The sequence below is a fragment of the Balaenoptera acutorostrata genome, chromosome 1 (genome assembly GCF_949987535.1).
Source record: "Balaenoptera acutorostrata chromosome 1, mBalAcu1.1, whole genome shotgun sequence".
In the NCBI taxonomy this organism is placed as follows: Eukaryota; Metazoa; Chordata; class Mammalia; order Artiodactyla; family Balaenopteridae; genus Balaenoptera; species Balaenoptera acutorostrata.
Genome location: NC_080064.1, coordinates 88,820,257 through 88,843,913, shown reverse-complemented (window position 1 = coordinate 88,843,913; position 23,657 = coordinate 88,820,257). Strand labels below are relative to the sequence as shown.

At 35.3% G+C, this 23,657-nt stretch overlaps 1 protein-coding gene across 4 annotated transcripts in view; it reads right to left on the bottom strand.

Annotated features, from left to right (window-relative positions):
* Window positions 1–16,141: 16,141 nt before the first annotated feature.
* AGL (amylo-alpha-1, 6-glucosidase, 4-alpha-glucanotransferase) overlaps window positions 16,142–23,657 on the bottom strand; it is a 99,866-nt gene continuing 92,350 nt past the window's right edge. For all 4 annotated transcript variants that reach the window (XM_007169535.3, XM_007169534.3, XM_007169536.3 and 1 more), the window contains exon 34: window positions 16,142–18,618. In XM_007169535.3, the coding sequence (XP_007169597.2) occupies window positions 18,501–18,618 (118 nt within the window). In that variant the 3' untranslated portion in view covers window positions 16,142–18,500. The remainder of the gene's footprint in view (window positions 18,619–23,657) is intronic.

The following is a 23,657-nucleotide window of genomic DNA, read 5'->3' as shown; positions in this document are numbered from 1 at the left end:
TTATTTTCTTGGCAATATAGTTATTGCATAAGTTCAGTAAGAATCTGTTCTCCTTATAAAGGGACACAATTGGAAACATTTAGTTATATTACCAAGGCTTTGACTGGAATGTCATATATGAAACTCAGACATGTAGACTCAGATATGACCAGACAGTTTGAAGGAACTAAGGTTGACTTTATGGAGCCAATAAAGCCCCTTGGAAAATCAGCCTGGTACCTTACTTACAGGATTCCTGGCAGCCTTACCAGGTGAGTAAGGAAGGTCACTTCCTGGCAGGTGCAGGAACCTCAGGATATTTTGGGGACCTCAAGAAGAGAGAAATTCACCCAAATCCATAGGTATTATAGGTGAGTCTGATGATAAGTCTTTGGTGTGGTTTCCAGGCCTTGAGAAGCATTTAAAGTTCAATCTGGAGATTCATTATGAAACGTTCCAGCAGAGCAGATTTAAAAGAGCCTATATGGGGACTTTGCTGGTGGCGCAGTGGTTAAGAATCCGCCTGCCAATGCAGGGGACACGGGTTCGATCCCTGGTCCAGGAGGATCCCACATGCCACGGAGCAACTAAGCCCATGTGCCACAACTACTGAGCCTGCGCTCTAGAGCTGCGAGCCACAACTACTGAGCCCATGGGCCGTAACTACTGAAGCCTTCGCGCCTAGAGCCCGTGTTCTGCAACAAGAGAAGCCACCGCAATGAGAAGCCTGTGCACTGCAATGAAGAGTAGCCCCTGCTCGCCGCAGCTAGAGAAAGCCCATGCGCAGCAACGAAGACCCAATGCAGCCAAAAATTTTTAAAAAATTAAAAATAAAAAAGGAGCCTATATGGCCAACCGCTATTCTTGCTGGACGTATATACATAATCAGACCAAGTTTATCAAATCTAAACTTATTTTGCAAACAAATCAGTCTTAATTTGGCTATCTTTGATAGAAATGAGGGTGATTTTAGAGAGAAAAATTATGTTTCAATAGAAACTATAATACACACTTGTGGATATTAGATTCTAGTGCTATTAATATTCCTTGAGGTTTTGTTATTTCCTGAAAACTGGACTGGATCCTGAATTTTTCTAGTTTCCTCCAAAATCTGGCTGTAACTCTCTAACATTTCCAGTTTTCTCCCATCCTTTTGATTTGGAATCATCGAGAACTAAAACTGCCTTTTTTCTGAAATCCTGCAAACTGAAGCTAGATGGCTTGATATAAGCTTCAGAGAAATTACCACAAACAGCTCACATTTAAACAATCCTTGTGCCTGTTTCTGTATGAGCCTCTCAGAAAGTTCACCTGAACACCCAATGACATCATCAGAGACATTTCAAACTGCAAAAGATGCATGACACTGACATCTAGAAATCTTTTTGACTGACTGCCCTCTGGGCTCAGAAACTGGCTTATAATCTGCTCCAATCACTAACCATTGTTTTTTGTTTTGTTTCCATATAAATGCCTCTTATTAAAGGCCTGATTGTTTGTGCCATAGGACTAGCTTTGGGAGCCCATCTGCATCACTGCCTCCTGAAATGAGATATAACTGTTTAACTGAACTGACCTCAGAACTAAGAAAATTATTCAGTGCAATGGAGGACTTTACTAACACTTTCTCTCTCTCTGCAGTCAGCAGCTCAGCTTTAATATGTGAGTCTTCCAGGGATGTTTCAGAGGAGGGAACTGCTGTGGCCCAGGGTAGGCTGTCCCAAAATGTGCTTCAGTGGCATATTGACTTTTTGAATTAAAGTTACTTAATAAATCTCTCATGTGAAAGGTGCACTCCCTGTATCTGGAGATAGAAGAGCACCCTTAATAAGCCAGATATAAATTTTGGGGCCGAGAAGCTTGTATAAAAAACCTTGTTACTTCTTTAAATCACTACCCCAATCCCAAACTCTATTTAGATGCTTCACTCATTGGGTACCCAAAACCTAAGTTTTTTTGTCCTATCAATTCCTTACAAATTTGTTTTTTGTTTTTTGTTTTGTCTAAAAAGTATAAAAGCTGTCTGCTCTGGCTACTTCTTAGTTCCCATTTTTATGAGGCCTCCATGCTCATGAACTAAAATTTTTCTTTTTCTCCTGTTAATCTGTCTTGTGTCAATGATATTATTAGGTCAGCCACAAGAACTCAAGAGGGGTAGAAGGGAAACTTCCCCTCCCTGATAATAATAACCTGAGATCCCTACAATTAAGGAGAAACGAGGAGGAGATAATTATCTGCATAAGTTATATTTACAACTGTTTTCTTTTACATATAAATCTCTGAGTCATAAATGTGAAAGTCATGCTGGACCTCAAGTTTCTTCACATTTATTATTCAAAAACACTAACTTTGACTAGAAATGACAGACCAGAGCAATTTTTGATCATTTTGAGGTGAAAACAAACAAACAAACAAACAAACCCCCTCCAAACATCCAGGATCTTTTTCTTTTCTCCCAGCACCAAACAGAAATTTATGGTAACTTAATTCACCATCTACAACTTGTTTGATAAGGTTTAAAATGCCAGGTTAAGACTGGCATTTTCCTGACTTCATCCAGGAAAAAAAGGACCAAGGTTACGGATCTCTCTTCTTAACAGTAAACTGTCATATTTTAAGTACAATCATGTCTCATGTTTCTAAAATATTCTCCAGACACATGTTCCCTGAAAGTCTCTGAGTTGAGTAGGAGAGATTCTCTTCCACATTGGCTGTGAACAAAATATGAAATGATTGAGTTACTTTGTCAACTAAAGGGAAAAGATTAAACTGATAAGGGTCATCAAAATGCTGAGACATTTTAAAGAATCCTGAGAATGCAGAGCTTGCCTTTCAATCTCTCCAACTTCTAATATTTTGCAATAAGGAAGTGTCTCCCATCTTACTCAATTTCCTACCTACCCTTAACTACAGGAAAGTATTTGAAGGCAGTGGGAATATCATCTTCCTGACCCAAATCGGCTGCATAGTGTAAAACAACAAAAATTCAACTGAGTATATTCAAGAACCAAATTGGTTTTATTAAATGATTCATGAATTGGGCAGCACCCCATGTAGCAAATAGAAGGGAGCTCCTCTAAGCTGTAAAAAAGGAAAGGTTTTTAAAGGTGGAAGGGCTGTGAGAAAAGGAAGTTATTAGCAAAGAATGCATTGTTTCGGGCAAGGTCACCCTCCTAAAGGGAACCAGAGGGCCTGTAGGGATTACCTCCCTCAGTACCAACCAGCTAATTCTAGGTTGACTGGTTAAAGGTTTCACTTCTGGGAAGGTGAGACTGCAATTAGGTTAGGTAATAAACTGGTTTGGTGACGGTGACTTGGGCTTAACACAAGTGACTCCATTTAGGGTATGTTGTTTCTTCTTAACAATAGAAATACCTTATCTTTTTTTTTTTTTTTTTTTTAATTAATTAATTAATTTATTTTTGTCTGTATTGGGTCTTTGGTTCGTGCGAGGGCTTTCTCCAGTTGCGGCAAGCGGGGGCCACTCTTCATCGCGGTGCGGGGACCGCTCTTCATCGCGGTGCGCGGGCCTTTCTCCATCGCGGCCCCTCCCGTTGCGGGGCACAGGCTCCAGACGCGCAGGCTCAGCAGCTGTGGCTCACGGGCCCAGCTGCTCCGTGGCATGTGGGATCTTCCCAGACCAGGGCTCGAACCCGTGTCCCCTGCATTAGCAGGCAGATTCTCAACCACTGCGCCACCAGGGAAGCCCTTTTTTTTTTTTTTAACATCTTTACTGGAGTATAATTGCTTTACAATGGTGTGTTAGTTTCTGCTTTATAACAAACTGATGAGGATGAGTATAATTTTTGTGACTTTCTGTCTGAATTAAAAAAAAAAAAAAAAATCCCACAAGGACTCAGAGGCAAAGAATATACAAATCAATTTTCACTGCAAAGTAAAGGAGCTGTTACAGTGGTGGATTACTGCACTGAATGTCAATATTATGACATAGTATGAGTGTGTTTCATGTTTGGTAATTGCAATCATTGTTGCTTTTGTTGTGGCCATCCATGTACAATGCTTGGTGTCAGTCTATTTATCTCTTGTAAAAATAAAATACAGTGTGTGTGTGTGAAAAAAAACAAAACAAACAAACAAAAAAACACAAACTGAATGCTTCGTCTCTTAATAGTAGGCATTGTTATCCAAAGAGGCTTTATGCAAAAGTGTTTTTTTTTTCTCCCATACCATTACTAAACTGAAATTAAAATCTCTTTATTGGTTGGAAAAAAAAAAACTTTAATTTTCTCATGAATTAAAACTTCAGCCTTATCTATTATTGAGATAATATGTATTTAATTTGGGGTTTCGGCCTTAGTCCCTTTTCTTTTTTTTCTAGCTTTATTCAGATATAATTGACATATTTATTTAAGGTGAACAACATGATGATTTGCTATACATACATATTGACAAATGATTACCACAATATAGGATTTCTTTTCCATAAAGTTCCATGAATGAACTTAGTGATAAAGAGACTGATGACAATTGGAAAAATTACCAGGACATCATGAATGAAAATGTGAAGAATTCATAATTTCAGAGCAGACTTTGATAATTGGTACTGTCTCTTACTGAATGATTTATTTAAAAAAGTCATCTCAAAAAAAAAAAAAAGTCATCTCAGGAGATTGGAATTAACAGATACACACTATATATAAAATAGATAACTAACAAAGACCTACTGTATAGCACAGGAAACTCTACTCAATATTCTGTAATAACCTATATGGGAAAAGAATCTGAAAAAGAATATGTATATAACTGATTCACTTTGCTGTACACCTGAAACTAACACAACACTGCAAATCAGCTATATTCCAATAAAAATAAATAAATAAATAAATAAATAAATAAATAATTCTGTCCACCCCCCCCCCCCCACCTCCCCACCAAAGAGCCATCTCATTTCTTTTAGAATTGGTCAATTCTTCTCAAAGGGAAATATCACCTATCCCATTAGATTACGAAGTTTGGGGATATTTGGAAAGGCTTATGTAAAGGGTAACAAGGTAGAGCAGATATAATTATGTTCAATATCAATCCAAAAAGGAAGGCAAAGTTTCACTTATGAGAAGGGAAAAAGAGCCCCTGTCTTAGTATAATTTATATTAGGGTTAAACTTACTATCAAGTTAGATTCATTATGAAATTTAAAGCAAACATACATGCCCTGATTTCAGCTGGCAAAGTCCTTAGTTAGCTAAAAGTGTTGGTTCCCCCCGTGGGAAAGAACTGTTCAACCGCATCTGTCAAAGCAGTGGGGGTGACTCAGAGATATAAGGTGAGCACACACTGTCCTCTGCTGGCACTTGCTCAAGCTTGCTCAGCTCCAAGCGGAGCTCAGCACTCAGCAAAGCAGGCGCTTGATGGGGTGCACTCCTGATTGTCTACCACATTCCCATGTCTTCAGTGAGCTTGCAGAATGGCTCTTGGAGGGACTTTTAAAAATTAATCATAGGGACTTCCCTGGTGGCGCAGTGGTTAAGAATCCACCTGCCAATGCAGGGGACACTGGTTAGAGCCCTGGTCCAGGAAGGTCCCACATGCCGCGGAGCAACTAAGCCTGTGCACCACAACTGCTGAGCCTGCGCTCTAGAGCCCACGAGCCACAACTACTGAGCCCACGTGCCACAACTACTGAAGCCCGTGTGCCTAGAGTCTGTGCTCTGCAACAAAAGAAGCCACCGCAATGAGAAAGCCCGCGGGCAGCACTGAAGACCCAACGCAGCCAAACATAATAAATAAATAAACAAACAAACAAATAAATAAATAAATATCATAAGTTTAAGAATTAAAAAAAAAAGCTTAATTGTACCTAAGTTTTCAAAGATGACTTTTTGTCACATTCTAGAAATAATGATTAGAAGTTTTTTAATTGGAAAATTCTCTTTAGAATACAAGAAAAGGGACTTCCCTGTTGGCACAGTGGTTAGGAATCCGCCTGCCAATGCAGGGGACGAGGGTTCGATCCTTGGTCCGGGAAGGTCCTACATGTCGCAGAGCAACTAAGCCTGAGCGCCACAACTTCTGAGCCTGTGCTCTAGAGCCCGCAAGCTACTACTACTGAAGCCCGTATGCCAAGAGCCCGTGCTCCGCAACGAGAGAAGCCACCGTAATGCGAAGCCCGCGCATCGCAAGGAAGAGTAGCTCCCGCTTGCTGCAACTAGGAAAAGCCTGTGCGCAGCAACAAAGACCCAAAGCAGCCAAAAATAAATAAATACATACATAAATTAAAAAAAAAAATACAGGAAGAATTACCATGTTCCCCAGAAGTCAAATACTTTAAATAAATGTTGATATCATTTTGATGTGAATTCTAATTTCTTGAATTCCCCAAACTCGCCACTATAGGGTCAATTTTATATCTTGGTCCAAATGACTGGAGAGCCCCGTGTTGTCACAAAATGGCAATGGCAGCACTTACATCAGGGATGTCCCCCAAGAGGCACCCAGCTCTTGTCTTACACCGTGGAGACACAGGAAGAAGAGTGCTGAGCTGGGTATCAGGATACTTACATCTAAAAATCTGTGTAACACTTAGGCTCTAATTTTTTTTTAGAAGTGTGTAAAATGATGTGTGTGAGAGGCAGAGAGAGAAAAGAGAAAGAGAGAAAACAGATTATAGATTAAAAGATTTGGGATATGCTAGAAGCCTATAAAATAATCAAGCTCATTATATAAATATAATTAGGATAAACACAGGTTTACTGATCAAACTGAGTAATAATTCTGAAAGGATACATTTTGCTAAATAAAAAAAAAATGGACTACTTCACCAGCAGATAGTGAACCTTTAAAACCTGAAGTAGTAAATCACAAAATATAATTTAATTACTATTGAAATAATGCAAGGGCTCTGTAACACGTTTTAATGGTAGGGCTGGGGGACATTTTATTGAACTTTAACCTACAGACAGAATACTGCACAAATCGTAATTGTGCAGCTCAAGGATTTTCTACAAACTGACCTTATACGTATAAACAGCAGCTGATCAGGACACAGAACATTGTCAATGCCCAGAAGCCTTTCTCATGCCCTTTTGTAAGCACTGCACCCCCTACACAAGGAAAACCACCATCCTGACTTCCAACAGCATGATTAGGTTTTTTCATTTGCATATTTTATGTAAATGAAGTCATCTAATATGTACTCTACTGCATCTGACTCAACACTATTTTTGAGATTTATCTTCCTAGTTGTTCTAGCTGTAGTTCATTCTTCTCACTGCTGTATACTCCACTGTGCAAACGTACCAGAATTTATCTATTTTCTGTTGATGAGCATTTGGGAAGTCTCAAGTTTGGTCTATCATGAACTGTGTTTCTTTGAACATTCTTGTGTATGTCTTCTGTTGAACATATGAACACGTTTCTCTTAGGTGTATACTCAGAATGGAACTGTTGGTATGTTTAAGCTCATTAGGCAATGCCAAATAGTTTCCCAAAGCAGTTGTGCCAGTTCGCACCCCTATAAGCAGTGTACGAGAGTTCCAGCCACTCCATATCCATGCCAGTACTTGGTATTTTCTTTTTTTGTTTTATTAGCCATTCTGCTGGGTGTAGCTGATTTGTATTTATTCTAGTTTGCTTTTCAAGGCCTTATCCTGTATCTAATCTTATCATAATTTATCCCAGCACAAATTATGTTGCCCACATTCCTCAGATGTACTACACTCACTCTCACCTCCATCCCTCTACTTGTTATAGAAAACTGTTTAGGCCTGTCCAAGCCCCACTATTTTCCAAATCCTAATTTTTAGTGCACCTCTTCAATAAAGAACTCCTACAAGTTCAATGTAAGCTAGAAAGCTTACCTGTTTCGTACGTATATCAGATTGCGAGTTGTAGGTCCTGGGAAATAGAATAACATATTTATTTAGCCGTGATGTCATATTTCAGTTCAGTTGTGGATGTTTCTTAGCCACTGTGCTCCTCTTTTGTCAGTCCTGACAAAACGAAATTTAGTCATTAATTTATTGAGCATATGCTGTATGTGAGGCTAGAATATTCAAGGGTGAACAAGACTCATGGAAATTTCTTCTTGTAGGGGAAACCTCAAAACCCCCATAATGATTCTCAAAAGGTTTCATGAAATAAAGGTAATACACTAGAACCAAAAAATTAAAAATATTCAATATGTTAAGGTGCCATATTTTGGGGTAGTATGTCCTGAACCCCATCACAATGTTCTAGGCGCTGAGCTCCATTCTTCATGCTGTTTTCAGGTTAGAAATGTCTATCTAGCAGGGGAACTATTTTAATTAAATAATGACTAATGTAGAATTGTAACTATTTAAATGCTGCAAATAAATTTCACAGAGTCCGACGAGAGAGTATAATAAGGAAATCTGGTCTATAGGACCAGGAAAGGCCCATTGAATAATGAAAAAGATGTAGAATACAGAATAATTTTTTAAAAAGTTAAAGTAAATACATGCTATATTGAATGAGGCTATGAGTTTTCTAAGCAGGGTTTGAATTTGTAATTAGTATATAAAATGAATTAGTGATTTTCTTAAGCATCTTTCTTTTTATAAACAGCACAGAATTTAGGTTTTGCTCATTCATAGTGGTTAAAATTTTCAAATGACTGGTTATAATATTCCAACAATTGGCAGTGACTTGGAAGTTTTCAATTTTTACTGAAATAGATGACATGGTCTTTGACAACTGCATGATAAATATTGGTGAGAGAAAATGTTTTACCTGTTTGTTGGGTTTTCATCAGGAACTGAAACATAGAACCATGTAGTACAGCCCATCTCAACCTGCTTCACTTAAGTAACCCAAATATCACTTACCCACTTTCCTTCTCTCTCAGTTGTTAAAGCTCATCATTACTTTCCTTCTTAAAAGACTTTGTGTACAAGAGAATATCTCTTGTATTACTTCCCAGACAACTATCATGAGGAGTAACCATTTACTGGAAGATGAATCAATACTAGCACAAGAGGTATACTAATTGTTAAAAGAAAGGGTAGAAAATTCAGCTAATTAAACCATTTGGTAAGCAAAGTCAGAAATGCTAAGAACTTATTTTTGTAATTTCTAAGCATAAATAACTCTGTGCACTACATTTACAAATAATTTTTTGTTCATTTTTTCCCTTTAACTGCATATTTTACTCTAGATAGAATGAGATTTAATGTAATATTCCGAAGAAATATATATATATGTCACTAAAAATTACTAAAGAAAGATAATTACACAATCCTCAGGTCCTACTTTTAACTAAACAAAGATTCAGATATCTTTTAACTTTTAAACATCACATAATTAAATAGGACTAATCCAGCTCAAGATTCAACTTGGGAATTTAAGTTTGAATTTCCTGACTCTATTGATTACCTTTGAACTATTTGGTTATTGCCTTCAGGATTTTTAATTTCCCATTTGTAATCAAATTGTTCTGTAATCACATCTGGCTCTTGACTGACTTTTCCCTTTTTTGAAGGTTCTTCTGAGAAGAGCAGTCATCTCTCTCCTTCTCCCCACCATATAATAATTTTTTTTATTGTTGAGAATTTTAAATTGAGATATAATTGACATATAACATTATATTCGTTTCAGATGTACAACATAATGATTAGATATTTGTATATATTGTGAAATGACCACCACAACAAGACTAGGTAACATTCGTCACTATAGTTAACAAAATTTTTTTTCTTGTGATGAGAACTTTTAAGATCTATTCTCTTAGCAACTTTCAGGTATGTAGTACAGTATTCCTAACTATAGTTGCTATGCTATACATTATATGCCCATGACTTTGTTATTTTATAACCAGAAGTTTGTACCTTTTGACCGCTTTCACCCATTTTACTCACCCACACCCTCTTCTTACCGTGGGAATTATCACAACCCGAAGAGGAGATGTGGAGTGAAATAAACTACCAAGGGTAAAACATCTATTCCAGGTATCTTTACTGGTATAGCCTGACTTTATTTAATGATAATGAAGATTGTATTATATATAATACCATAGGATAATTTTCCTGTATCTATGGTATGAAAGTTTAGAGAAAACTGTTAAACCCACAATTGTAACAAGCCTTGAAATATATATAGTTGGAACACCAAAAATCTTTTTGGTTCAACAACTTAGGATCAGAATACACAGGCTTTAATGATTTAAATAAATAGTTGAGATATTTACCTGACATAATTGTGACTACTTAAGCTGTTTTATTTATTTATTTATTTATTTATTTTTTAATTTTTAATTTTATTTTATTTTTATTTATGTCTGTGTTGGGTCTTCATTTCTGTGAGAGGGCTTTCTCTAGTTGTGGCAAGTGGGGGCCACTCTTCATCGCAGTGCGCGGGCCTCTCACTATCGCGGCCCCTCCCATTGCAGAGCACAGGCTCCAGACGCGCAGGCTCAGCAATTGTGGCTCACGGGCTTAGTCGCTCCGCGGCATGTGGGATCTTCCCAGACCAGGGCTCGAACCCGTGTCCCCTGCATTGGCAGGCAGATTCTCAACCACTGCGCCACCAGGGAAGCCCCTTAAGCTGTTTTAGAATGTTTTTGGCTGAAGGTATTTTATTTCCTATAGTAACAATGGGAATATTAAAAGATTATTAGAAAATGAAATTGCTTCACACAAATAACATTTCTAGTATAAAATCTGAGAATTACAGTATTGATGGAACTTAGTCAAAATCACTGAGAGTTCTTGCAAAAGCAAAGATATTGAACCAAATAATCTGGTTGCTTTGTCACTGGAACAATTATTTTCAAAGTTTAGTCCAAGGAGTTTTAGATTTTGTAGGTATTGAACTCAAAGCTGTGCAGTTTTTTATCTGCGAATACTGCTATGAGGCCATGCAATGCTTATAGTTCCTATGGTAAGAATAAGGTACTTTCAAGGAATAAAATAAAATAGGAGAGGGGAAAAAAGGGAAAGAAAGAAAGAGGAAAAGGGAGTAAGGGAAACAAACAAACAAAAAAGGATGGTGAGATAAAAGGAGAGTAGGGTTTTAAAAAAACTGTTCAGCTATTCCTAAATAGGACTTTTTTATTTCTAAAATATATATATATGACCATTTCAACAGGATTACAAAAGACAGAAAAGAGTCAAATACAAAAATAAAGCTGGAAGAAAAATAAAGAAGAGGGAAAAACTTGTTATCCAAGTTTTAAAACAGTAGGTTATACAAAATATACATATTTTAAAATATTTATTTATTTGGCTGTGTCGGGTCTTAGTCGTGGCACGTGGGATCTTTGTTGCTGCGTGCAGGATCTTTAGTTGCGGCATGTGGGATCTAGTTCCCTGACCAGGAACCGAACCCGGGCCCCCTGCATTGGGAGTGCAGAGTCTTAGCCACTGGACAACCAGGGAAGTCCCCATACAAAATATTCTTGAACTACCTGACTGGATAGGAAAGGAATTATGACAACCATCTGGTAAATGCATTTTCGAGTTAAATTTCAATAAAATGTAGCACCTAAGAACAATTTTTGTAATTTCAAAGATGATGTTATATTGGGGAGCATTCTCTAATACAGCGGTCCCCAACCTTTTTGGCACCAGGGACCGGTTTTGTGGAAGATGATTTTTCCACGGACGGGGTTGTGGGGGGGCGGTTTTGGGATGATTCAAGCACATTACATTTATTGTGCACTTTATTTCTATTACTATTACATTGTAATATATAATGAAATAATTATACAACTCACCATAATGCAGAATCAGTGGGAGCCCTGAGCTTGTTCTGTTCTTGTTCACTTGCCACTTACTGATAGGGTTTTGATATGAGTCTGCAAGCAATTGATTTATTATGGTCTCTGTGCAGTCAAACCTCTCTGCTAATGATAATCTGTACTTGCAGCCACTCCCTAGAGCTAGCATCACCGCCTCAGCTCCACCTCAGATCACCAGGCATTAGATCCTCATAAGGAGCATGCAACCTAGATCCCTTGCATGTGCAGTTTACAGTAGGGTTTGTGCTCTTATGAGAATCTAATGCCGCAGCTGATCTGACAGGAGGCGGAGCTCAGGCGGTAATGCGAGTGATGGGGAGCGGCTATAAATACAGATGAATCTTCACTTGCTCACCTGCTGCTCACCTCCTGCTGTGCGGCCTGGTTCCTAACAGGCCATGGACTGGTACCGGTCCATGGCGTGCAGGTTGGGGACCCCTGCTCTAACACACAGCATGTGGCCTTTCCACCATCCTGCTTACTTCTGTAAAGAGAGTAGCTTGACTAATTGTCTTGAGTTTGATGCTGTGGCTCTCACAGGCCTGTCGGATGGTTTGATGAATTTGGAAGGTGTTTGACTCCCAGTGTTCAGTGTAAAGCTTGCTCCATTCCCAAGGACCTATGAAGCAAATCTTGCTGCAAATCTCATCAGAAAAATATTGCTGTGCAGGCTGTTTTAGTTATTTTACAATCTTATCTTCCTAGAGCAGAATTCCTGGAATACACTGCTATTATCTTTGCTTGGTCTCAGTGTTGTTTAAATTGGGGACAGGAAATTTGTTTCAGTTTTCAATTCTGTGTCGGGTTCATGGTTATTCATTTAATTAATCTTCTTTAAAGGTGCACATGTTATATATTTTTTATATGGACAACATATTTCAAAATAATTTTTCTCTAGGAAAGCACTTGTACTTGAACATTCCTTAAGACGTTTCTAGACTGAAAACTGATAAGCCATATCTTTAACAAGCCCAACAAACCATTACCCCTTTAATTATAAATGGTTTGCTCTTCCTTAGGTTGGGCATAAGGTAAAGTAGCCTCTGTGTTGAGAGCAGTTTTCCAACCAATGTGGGGCACCATGGTAAAAAGGTTCCAAGAGTGATGAGATAGTTTTCTTTAGCCCTACAGGCCAAACATCTCTGACTAGTTGTCAGCAGCCAGAAGCATCCTCCTTTCGTTTACCAAAATGCTGTTTAAATAGCTTTTTCTACATATTCCACAATATATAAATGATTGGGTATCACTGGTTTAGGGAACTGTGTTTTGTGGAAAATGGCATCTCTTAAACACTAGAATCACATGACATCTTTTAATCACTAGAATCCATTGACCCAATGGAACAATCACATCATGAGAAACACAAAGAAATGACGATCCCCTTCATTCAAAGTAACATATTTGTTTATTTTCGAGTAAGCAGAGCTGAATTCCAGTAAGTTAAGTGAAGCTCTAATAGAAAGCTACTCTAGGTCTTAGAGTTAGTGCTTTGAAGTTGCTTTAAATAAAAAAGCTTATGTTTTCTAAAGACATTCAGAAACAAGGGAATTCTAAGTCTATTAAACAATTGCATTCTAGGTAATTATTCCAAACCATTTCATTTATTTTTCTGCTGAAATACATTTTTTCCCCTTTAACCAGTGATGAGAACCACCCAAACCGAAAACAACAAATATTTGTACAAAATTCCATCTTGCCTTATTAGTAGAGACTTCAATAATAGCTATTTTGCTTCTTTAAACTTTAATGTAAGTGTAAAATTATGAATTAAAAATGTAAATATAAAATTATAAATTATAAAATTTGTTCTTATTTTAACCAAGCCATAAAATTTACAACCAATTTGAAAGATGTAAACCTTGAATTCTTTTTTCCTCAAGGTAAGGCTTTGGGAAGTCAAGAAGACAAAGAATTTGGAGAGACCACTGATCAAAATAAGTGAATAGGTTATTGTACATCTGTTCACAACATCTAGGAGACAATGAATTCACATTAAGAAAATTATATCTAAGAAATTATAGAATATTTTTTTGTAATTAGATGCTAGCCTCAGTTCCTGATGACCACAGAACCAGCATATCAGCCCTGGATTGCACACTTCTGGACTTCTGTCTCATAGAGACCACTGTCATGGGCTCTGTTATGTGCAGTCAAACTTAATCCTAATGTACTATGGGTTGCCTTCATGAATTCTTACTGCCCTGCAAGGTAGGTATTACCATCATTCTTGTTTTTACAGTTGAAAAAACAAAGACTCAGAGTGGCAAGTAATCAACTTTGGAAAGAGCAAAAAGTTATTGTAACAAAACTGGAATGAGATTGGGGCCAAATTATAGAGTATCTCAAACGTCCTCTGATCAGTGGTGGGATATAAGCAGTGTTCAAGAAAGGTTTTCCTCAGTTCTATGAGGGATGGTGTAAGTTGTGATCAATTAAGCAATCGTTATATTTGTTTAAGGACAAGAGAAGAATGCAAATACAAAGTGGGGAATAGACGAGAGCCCAGGCAGGTAAAAGTGAAGCCTGTGATTCATTGAGTGTGATGCGGGAGTCAAGATGAATCATCTTTGGAGCATTTCCTTATGTTATGATTATAAGAAAAGATGTTTAGCGCTCAGTTTTGTGCTTTCAAAATATATCAGTTACAATAAATATATTAACATTGAGTGTTTGCCTAATTAAGTGCCATATTTGTTAGTAAACTTCTATAGATATAACTTGCTTCCTTTGACCAAGATTCTCATGGACCAATACGTTCCCTACTGCCTTTGAATTTTCTCTGTCTCACTTTGATAAGACACTTATATTTGCAAATTTATCCAAGTTGTGTAACCTAACTCATGCATTTTGAGTCTGAATATTGAGCCAGTAATATACCAGTTATCCTATCAAGGAAGATTGCTGCAGATACATTTTGACCAGGGAGTCAAATGTATTATCTGACCAGGATAATAAGGGAGTATATCTAGACCCAAGCAGAACAGCATCTAAGGATTTCCATAATCATGTGGGCAACTAATAATAGCCACAGCTCGACCTGTGGATGGATGGTGGCAAGAAGCATGAAGGTGAGCACAGAAGACTTCAGTCTTGAGGATCTTTGAAAAAGGATTTGTGGTAGGAAGATCAGGGGTTGAGTTTTGGTCCAGTAATTTATCAGTTGTGTGATTTAGGGCAAGATGCTTTAGTAATGTTCTCATACATAAAATGGGTATAATACTTCCAATATAAAATTGCTTATTATATGGTAGAGGCTCATAAATGTTTGTTAAATCTGAGTTTTTTATTCTAACTGGCAAAACAAACATTAGGAAGAATTTCAGCAAACTAAAAAAATAAAAATTGAATGAATGCAGACACTCTATGTTCTTAGAAGATTAAATACTGTAAATGTCAATTCCTATCAAATTACCTTACAGTGTAAGTATAAGTTTAGTAAAAATGGTAAGAGAATACTTTGTGGACATGGAAAAGTACTTGAGAAGAACAAATAGGTAGGTATATAAAACAAGATTCTAAAAAAGGAGTAGGGGATTAGTGAGAGAAAGACGGTGAGGAAAAGCTCTAACAAATATTAAAACAAAAATTATAATAGTTAAATGAGTGAACAGGCACAGATAACTTCAATGGTATATCCCAGAAGTACACCCTATTATTACATAAAACTTCAATAATTTAAAAAAGGAATCACTACAAATCAAATTCAATTCATGAGTTTGGATATAACAATTTTGAAAAAAAAGCTAAGTAATGTCTCAACTCATATTGTATGCTGCTGTAAATAGATAAATATAAAACCAGAATATAACACAGAAACAAAAGTTTATTAAATTATTGGATCAATTAAAATGTCAATTAAATTTTGAAGAGATAGAAGAGTTCACAAAGATAAACACTAAAAAATTTGATTAAAGGAAAATGAAAAGCTTTTGTAAGTTAAACAAAAAACCTCCAACCAATACCAGATATATTAAGAAATATATATTAGGAAAAAATTGTGCCAAAATGACAAAGTATCAGTATTACTTAATAATTCAAATCTCATACAAATGGGAAAAAACCCCAAAACTGAGCAACTTACTTGAGTTTATTATTTTGGCACATTGAGGATCTATATAAATAAGTTCGGCAAGTTTGACAAATTCACTCATACTCATGAAAGAAAGGTAAACAAAAAATTCACAGTAGCATGAAAGATTTCAAGAAATACCTGGGGAGTGTATAGCTGCTAACAGGTCAATTTGTACATCAAAAGTTAACTTTGCTCCTAATTTCAACATAGCTAATTAAATAAGTTACCGAACAGCCTAAAATTCTTCTTCTTCTCTTTGTCCCCACACATCCTGCAAAAAGATAAAGCACCCAAAATAAGCAAGCCCTGAATAAATGGTAGTAGTCAGCATCAACAAATTAGTTAACTGGTAAATAATGGAATAAATGCAAAATATAGTCCTTTAGAAAAGATTTTTATTTTCTTGGCACACAGACATAAAAATGACATTTGCCTACTAGAGAGAGCAGTTGAAGACATATCAGAAATGCATTGCAATTCACATAGGTTATAATGCTCATAGATAGGATGACAGGTCTCATGTTTTCTCAATTATCTTTGAAATGTATTAAATTATCACAGCATACTGGTTAAACTGGCAAACTTCTCAAATTAAAAAGTAATAATGATTTGAATTAATTAAGAACCAAGGCACAGAACCATTCTCAATATGTAATATAATGGCACCTCGTCCAACATCACTCAGGAATGAAGTATTCTATTTACATGTTTTTTAGTCAACATTTATCCCTCTAAAGTCTAAAACTATTATTTTAACAACCTTTGATGAAGTAATGTGTAACATGCCTCTTAAACTTTAAAATAGGCCATGCAGATTATAACAATGTTCTTTCATTAATATTCCTAGTAAGGAATATGAATCACTTAATTTTCTACTGCAACACCATATCCTAAAAATTTATTGAGGTGGATATTTGCCCTACCATAGATAACCCAATATGGTTATGTATTTAAAATTGTCAACTTGTTATTATTTATTTATTAGAATTAATATATTCATTTACTTACTTATTTATCACATTTAATCATCAGCCAGCCATTGCTTCTTGCTTTTATATTTAACATATTTAATGTTGGTTTTCGGTTACTTTTCTTACCACTTTTAATACAGGAGTTAAATTAGAACAGTAGAACTATGTGAATCTTTGATGACTAATGGTTCTGCCTCTCAAGAAAGGTCATTCTTTTTAACTGCACAGGTTAGAGAAGGTTATACATTGAGCAATAAAGAAGGAAGGGAAACTTGGAAATCAGTGTGTTTATAGACAGTGGTCAGATTACTATCACAACGGTCGTTAATTCTGTAGGATTTAATCTGCTTTAGGTTGGGAAACCAGGAACAAAGCTAAGTTAAAGCTAAAGGAGGGTCGAGAATGGGTATTTGGTATCTGAAGCATTTTTACATTTTTACTACCCAGAAGTTTTAGCTTACTTGTTTTTCTTCTTTATTTTTACTCCTTCTTCAGAGTTAAGGTGGTTGGATATGTGACTTCTGGCTGAGAAAAGTGTTATTGCACCATTATTTTAACTATAAATACACAATTGAATAATGAAATGGATTTTTGCAACTATTTTCTTTCAACTGAAAGTATAATGATCTAATTTAAGAGCCTTCTGGAGACAAAAACAGACAGTAAAAAAAAAAAAAATTCATCTAGAAAATAAGTACTATTAAAAAATGTCAAATCATATAAATGTTAAAAGTCTTTTTCCTTTATGACTTTTCCAGATTTAAGGTATCTTAAAATAACATGAAAAACTTTTCAAATGATTATATTGAATTCAAAATAACTACTGAATTCATATCTCTATTTATATTATGTTAAGATTGTTCTCAATGCTAAACTTGTCAACACATTTTGGTTAATAGGAAACCAGTATAATACACTTTTACACACAAACTAAAAATAGTTACTAAGTTTTAGAAAACTAATATAGTATTTTTTTTCTTTAAAGTTCTCATAAACATGGCCAACAATCTGCATTACGAAAAGGTAAACCATCTCATAGTAGGACACTGGCACTCAAGACTAATTTTATAAAACTGTTTTTAGAAAATAAATTCCTAATGCTTTGTGGTTTTTTCATATATCCTATGCATCATTAGCACAAGTAAATTATGTTAAATATACTGTTGAAATTCATTATATTAAAAACATGTTAATATATCAGTGAAAAAAATAAAAGCACATTATAAACATCTGTGCTCCAGTTATGAACATATATTGCAGGTGGACACTTCTATGATTCAGCATTCATTTAGTATCTATTGAATGCAGTGTGGAAGGTGCTAGAAATACTATAGTAAAAGTATTAATTAACCACAGCCTATTTGGTATATATTGTTACTGAAGAAAATATATACCACCATTTAAAGATACTTTTCCATTTCTTTCATTATTACATTCTCATATTTCATTTTCACTTATGTACAAATAGAAGATTACATGATTTTTTCTTTTTCAAACTCTGGATTTCAAATTATTGATTTCTAGGCATTTGAAGAATACTTCCTGAATTCAAAAGACAAACATCCTGTTTAAAAAAAAAAAGAAAAAGAAAAAGAAAAAGAAAAACCAATGCTTTACAGTCTTACCTAATCAGGCATCAGTATTATATGAATGAGATTTTAAGAATGACTTTAGCATGTGCATATAAAGCATTTACATTACATTATGAGCTTGCATTCAACAATACAATTGATTGCATACTTAATGCAATCATATGCATGAGTCAACTATAAGTCATAGAGTGTTTCAAGAATAGCAGCAATTGACCAGGCTTGTGTTTCACAGCTGAAAGGACAGTATTGGCCATTCTCGTTGGTCAGTTCTGGAAGTCCTTTCCAAGGGGATCTTAAAGAAAGAAAAGCCATTTTATGAGATATAATCAAACACATATCTTGTTGGATTAACAAAACAGGCAATACACCTGGTGATTTTGCCTTCTCTTTTAGAAAACAATCATATGTACTCATTTACTACAAAATAAAACAGAATATCCTAAAGCTTATGTATAAAGAATTTAGATTGAAATTATTCTTTGATATTCAATCTTTTGGATTTAAGACTTTCAATTACAAAGGAATCCCTTTATGTATTAAAAACAAAGGAAACTACCATCCCAAGCAGTATATAAGTATAGATACGAACATCCTCTCAGGCCTAATTTTATTTTTTTTGGAGTAAGTTTATGAGACTCAAATTGTACTTATGTGACTGTATTATGTTTGATCTTGACAAAATTATAAAATGAAAATGAAATGATGAAGAAACACTGGATTATGATTAGGAAAAGAATGCCAATGAAAAACAATCTAAATTTCTATACTAATTTCTCATTCTCCTGAATAATAACACAGTTAGTATTTATTGTGTATTTATTATGTTCTAATACTAAGTGCTTTATATACATTATCTCATTTAATGCTCACAGCAACTCTATAAGGTAGGTATCATAACTATTCCTATTTATAGAGGAGGTAAGAGAAGTTTATGAAGGTTAATGACTCATTCCAGATCTCACTATCAAAACACAGCATTATTAGCATATCAAATTTATTCTTCATTTTGATGTAATGTAATCTCTTAAATATGAAATGAAAATTTAAAAAAATACAGAATTCTGTAATATTTCATTTTTTTGGTTCATTTTTTAATTTGTTTCATTATTATGCTTTGTAACTTATATATACTTTTCTGAAGATATGAAATATTTCAAAATAAAAATGAAAAAATGATTCCATTAGGTAAATATGGCAATATTTTGAATAATAATTAATAATAATATCAGCTAGGTACCATATTTCAAAAAACTGTCATAGAGAAATAGAAAACATAGAAAACTTATTCATTTTCAAGTGTTCAAACTACTTCAGAGTAAAATATCAGATTACTGAAGTTAGGTTCCTGAGTATCTATAATGGGCTAAATTGTGCCCCCCTCAAAATTCATATGTTGAGGTCTTAACCCTCAGTACCTCAGAATGTGAACTTATTTGGATATAGGGTTGTTGCAGATGTAACTAGTTAAGGTGGATTAGGGTGGGCCCCTAATCCAATATGATTGGTGTCCTTACAAAATAAGGAAATTTGGACACAAATATGAACACAAGGAGAATGCCATGAGAAGACTGGAATTATGCTGTACAAGCCAAGGAAATACCAGAAGCTAGGAGAGAGGGCTGAAAGAGATCCTTCCCTAGTACCTTCAGAGAGACCATGGTCCTGCAAATGCCTTGATTTCAGATTTCTGGCTTCCAAAACCATAAGACAATACATTTCTGCTGTTTAAGCCACTCAGTTTGTGGTGCTTTATTACAGAAGTCCTAGCAAACTGATATAGCACCAAAATTAAGAAACAAAACAAACTTACAGAACCATTAAATGCTGCTCATAATTGGATATGAACACAAGAACGTGGAAGATACCCATACTGGTATAAAGAAGTCTCCTTTCCCTTGCTTTCTGAAAAATTCATTCCTCAAGTCATTAGGTAGGACCAAGAAGGTCAGTAACTACAGTTGAGGAGGGAAGGAGAGAAGTGTAGCAGGAGTAGCACTGAGTAGAATGTTAAGAGTCTAGGGGGTATGAGGAAGGAGTTCACAGCAAGGGTGGGGGTAGTCCAGAGCCCAAGTGGTGCAAGGAGAGCATCCATGCATAAGAGTGGCCTACATGGGGTTGTCAGGCCCAAGGAAGGTGAAGAGGGCATCTATGTCTTGTGGCACCCCAGCATGGGGTGTCAGAGCTAGAGCAGGGTGAGCTGGGTCCATGTGGTGGTGACAGCAGAGTATGGGGAGTAGGTTACTCACTGTTGGAAAAGGGAATTACAAATATGAAAAGGGAGAAAATTAAACACAAGAATTAAACAGGTGTGAACGCAGGTTTTCAGTATACTGTATAGAGATAACTACAGGGAAATATAAATATACGTGTATGTATATATATTGTATATATTTCCTAGCTCTGTCTACCGGGAAACAGAATAGCATGAACAGAATTTCCCTCCTGCCTGAAACAATCTAAGAACGGGAAAAAGTATATGAAGCAGTAGTTTTTAAGACACTGAATATTAAGCAACAAAGAAGAATGATTCCTAAGAAATAAGAAAAAAATTGAAGTGAGTCCTATGATTACTATGCATTCCTGTCTTGAGAGAGTTTCTAGGATTTGACAAAGGGAGGGGAACCCAGGTGGAGCCTGGCAGACTCTTTGAGCTGAAGAGATGGAATTGAGAGTCCAGAAAGACCAAGACAGCTAGAATTTTCAGCTCAGAGTACTAGAGACGAGATAATTGCACAAACAGAGAACTCTGGAGACATGTAAAGGGTCCCACTCAAGTATTCACAGCATAACCATCAGCAAATACACAAGAGAAAACTAACCAAGGATGCGGAAAGAACCACCCAAAAGTATTAGATGAAGTAGTACCTGCCATTCATAGAGGGTCAGGAACAGTGCTTATTCCCACCAGGTAGATTTGAAAACTTTGTAATTTTAGGGAAATGGGATAGAGAAGTCAGATGAGTCTTGACTCATTAGTGTAGACTAATTAGTCCTGAACTAAAGGCTGTTCTGGTTAGGTCCAAAAAAAGTTAACATCAAGTCCTGAAAAGATCAGGCTGTTTCCAAATAATTTAACCGCATTCCAAACTAAAGTTCAAGAATATTTATGGAAATACAGAAAAAAATCCAACATCCAAGAAAGTAAAATTTACATCTAGCATCCAATAAAACACTAACAGGCAAAGAGTAGGATAATATTAACCATAATAAGAGAATATCACGAGTGAAACCAACCCAGAAATCAATTAGCAAACAAAGACATTAAAATAGTTACTGTAACTGTATTCCATATGTTCAAAATATTAGGCAGAGACATGGAAGATATACAAAAGACCCAAATCAAACTTCAAGAGATGAAAACTGTAATGTATGAAATGAAAAATACACTGAATGAAATTAATGGCAAATTAGACATAAGGATGACAGCAGATTTCTTGTCAAAATAATGCAACAACTTTAAAGTACTAGAAGAAAAACTTGTCAACACTGAATCCTATACACAACAAAAACACCTTTCAAAAAATGAAGGCAAAGACTTTTTTGACATACAAGAGCTTAAAGAATTCATCATGAGCAGACCTGATATAATAGAGGAAGTCCTTAGGCAGAAAAAAATGATACCAGATGGAAATATGGATATTCACAAAGAGATGAAGAACACTGGCAACTATGTATTTATATAAGACTTTTTTCTGTATTATTTAAATATCCTCAAAAGATAACTGATTGAAACAAAAATAATAACAATGTAGTATGGGCATTATAATATATGTAAAAGCAAAATAGATGACAATAATAGCGTAAAGGTCTGAAGGGAAGAAATGGAACTATACTATTTTAAGGTTCTTACAGTACACTTGAAACTCTATATCTTCACTTGAAAGTAAACTATGATAAGTTAAAGATGTATACTATACACCTAAAGCAAACATTCAAAAAACTGAAATAAGAATAGCTAATCAGCCAACAAAAGAGATAAAATGGAAATAAAATAATCAGTCTAAAAGAAGCAGGAAAAAAGAAAAAGCTAACAAAGAACAGACAGGATAAACAGAAAGCAAATAGATTTATACTTAACCATATAAATAATCACATTAAATGTAAATGGTCTAATCATCCCAATTAAAAGGCAGAGATTATCAGGCTGCATAGACAAATAAGACCAATTATATGCTCTATGTACAAGAAACCTACTTTGAATATAAAGACACAAAAAGGTTAAAAGTAAAAAGATGGAAATATATATATCATTCTCACAACTAATCAAAAGAAATCTGGAGTTATAATAACTATAAATGGAGTATAACCTTTAAAAATTGTAAATCACTATATTGTACACCTGTAACTTATATAATATTGTACATCAACTATACTTCAATTAAAAAAAACTGATTCACACACACAAAAAGAAATCTGGAGTGCTTATATTAATATCAAACAAAGAAGATTTTGGAGCACAGACATATTGCCAGTGATAAAGAAAGTCATTTCATAATGATAAAAGGGTCAATTCATCAAGAGAACATAATAATTCCAAACACTTATGCATCTAATAATAAGGCTTCAAAATACCTGAAGCAGAAACCCATACAACTTCAAGGAGAAATAGACAAATCCATAATTGCAGCAGAAAATGCCAATACCCCTCTCTAGGTAACTCACAGAACAAGTAGACAGAAAATCTGTGAGTACTTTGTATAACACTATCAACCAACTTGACCTAGTCGACATTTTAAGAACACTCTACCCAACAACAGCAGGAGGCACATTTTTTCACTTGCAAAGAGTTTAGTGACCTAGTTAGAACATATTCTGCGTCATATAATAAGTATCAATAAGTTTAGAAAGATAAGTCATATTAGATATATTCTTTGACCACAACAGAGTTAATTTTGAAATCAGTGACAGAAACATCTCTGGACAATTCCCAAATATTTGAAAACTAAATAACGCCTTTCTAAATAACACACGAGTCAGAGAAGAAACCAAAGGGGAAAACAGAAAGTGTTTCAACTGAATTAAAAAAAAAAACACAACACATCAGAATTTTGGGGTATTGCTAATTTAGTACATAGTGGGAAATTTATAGCACTAAGTACCTATACTAGAAAAGAAGAAAGGTCTTTAAATCAATGACCTCAACTTACACCTTGAAAAAACAGAAAAAGACAAATTAACCTGAAGTAAGTAGAAGAGAATAATAAAAAGTAGAGTAGAAATCAATGAAATAAAAACTGAAAAACAATACAAAAAAACCCCCGATGAAATCAAAAGCTGGTTCTTTAAGAAGACCAATAAAATTGATAAGCCTCTAGCCAGGCAGATCAGGAA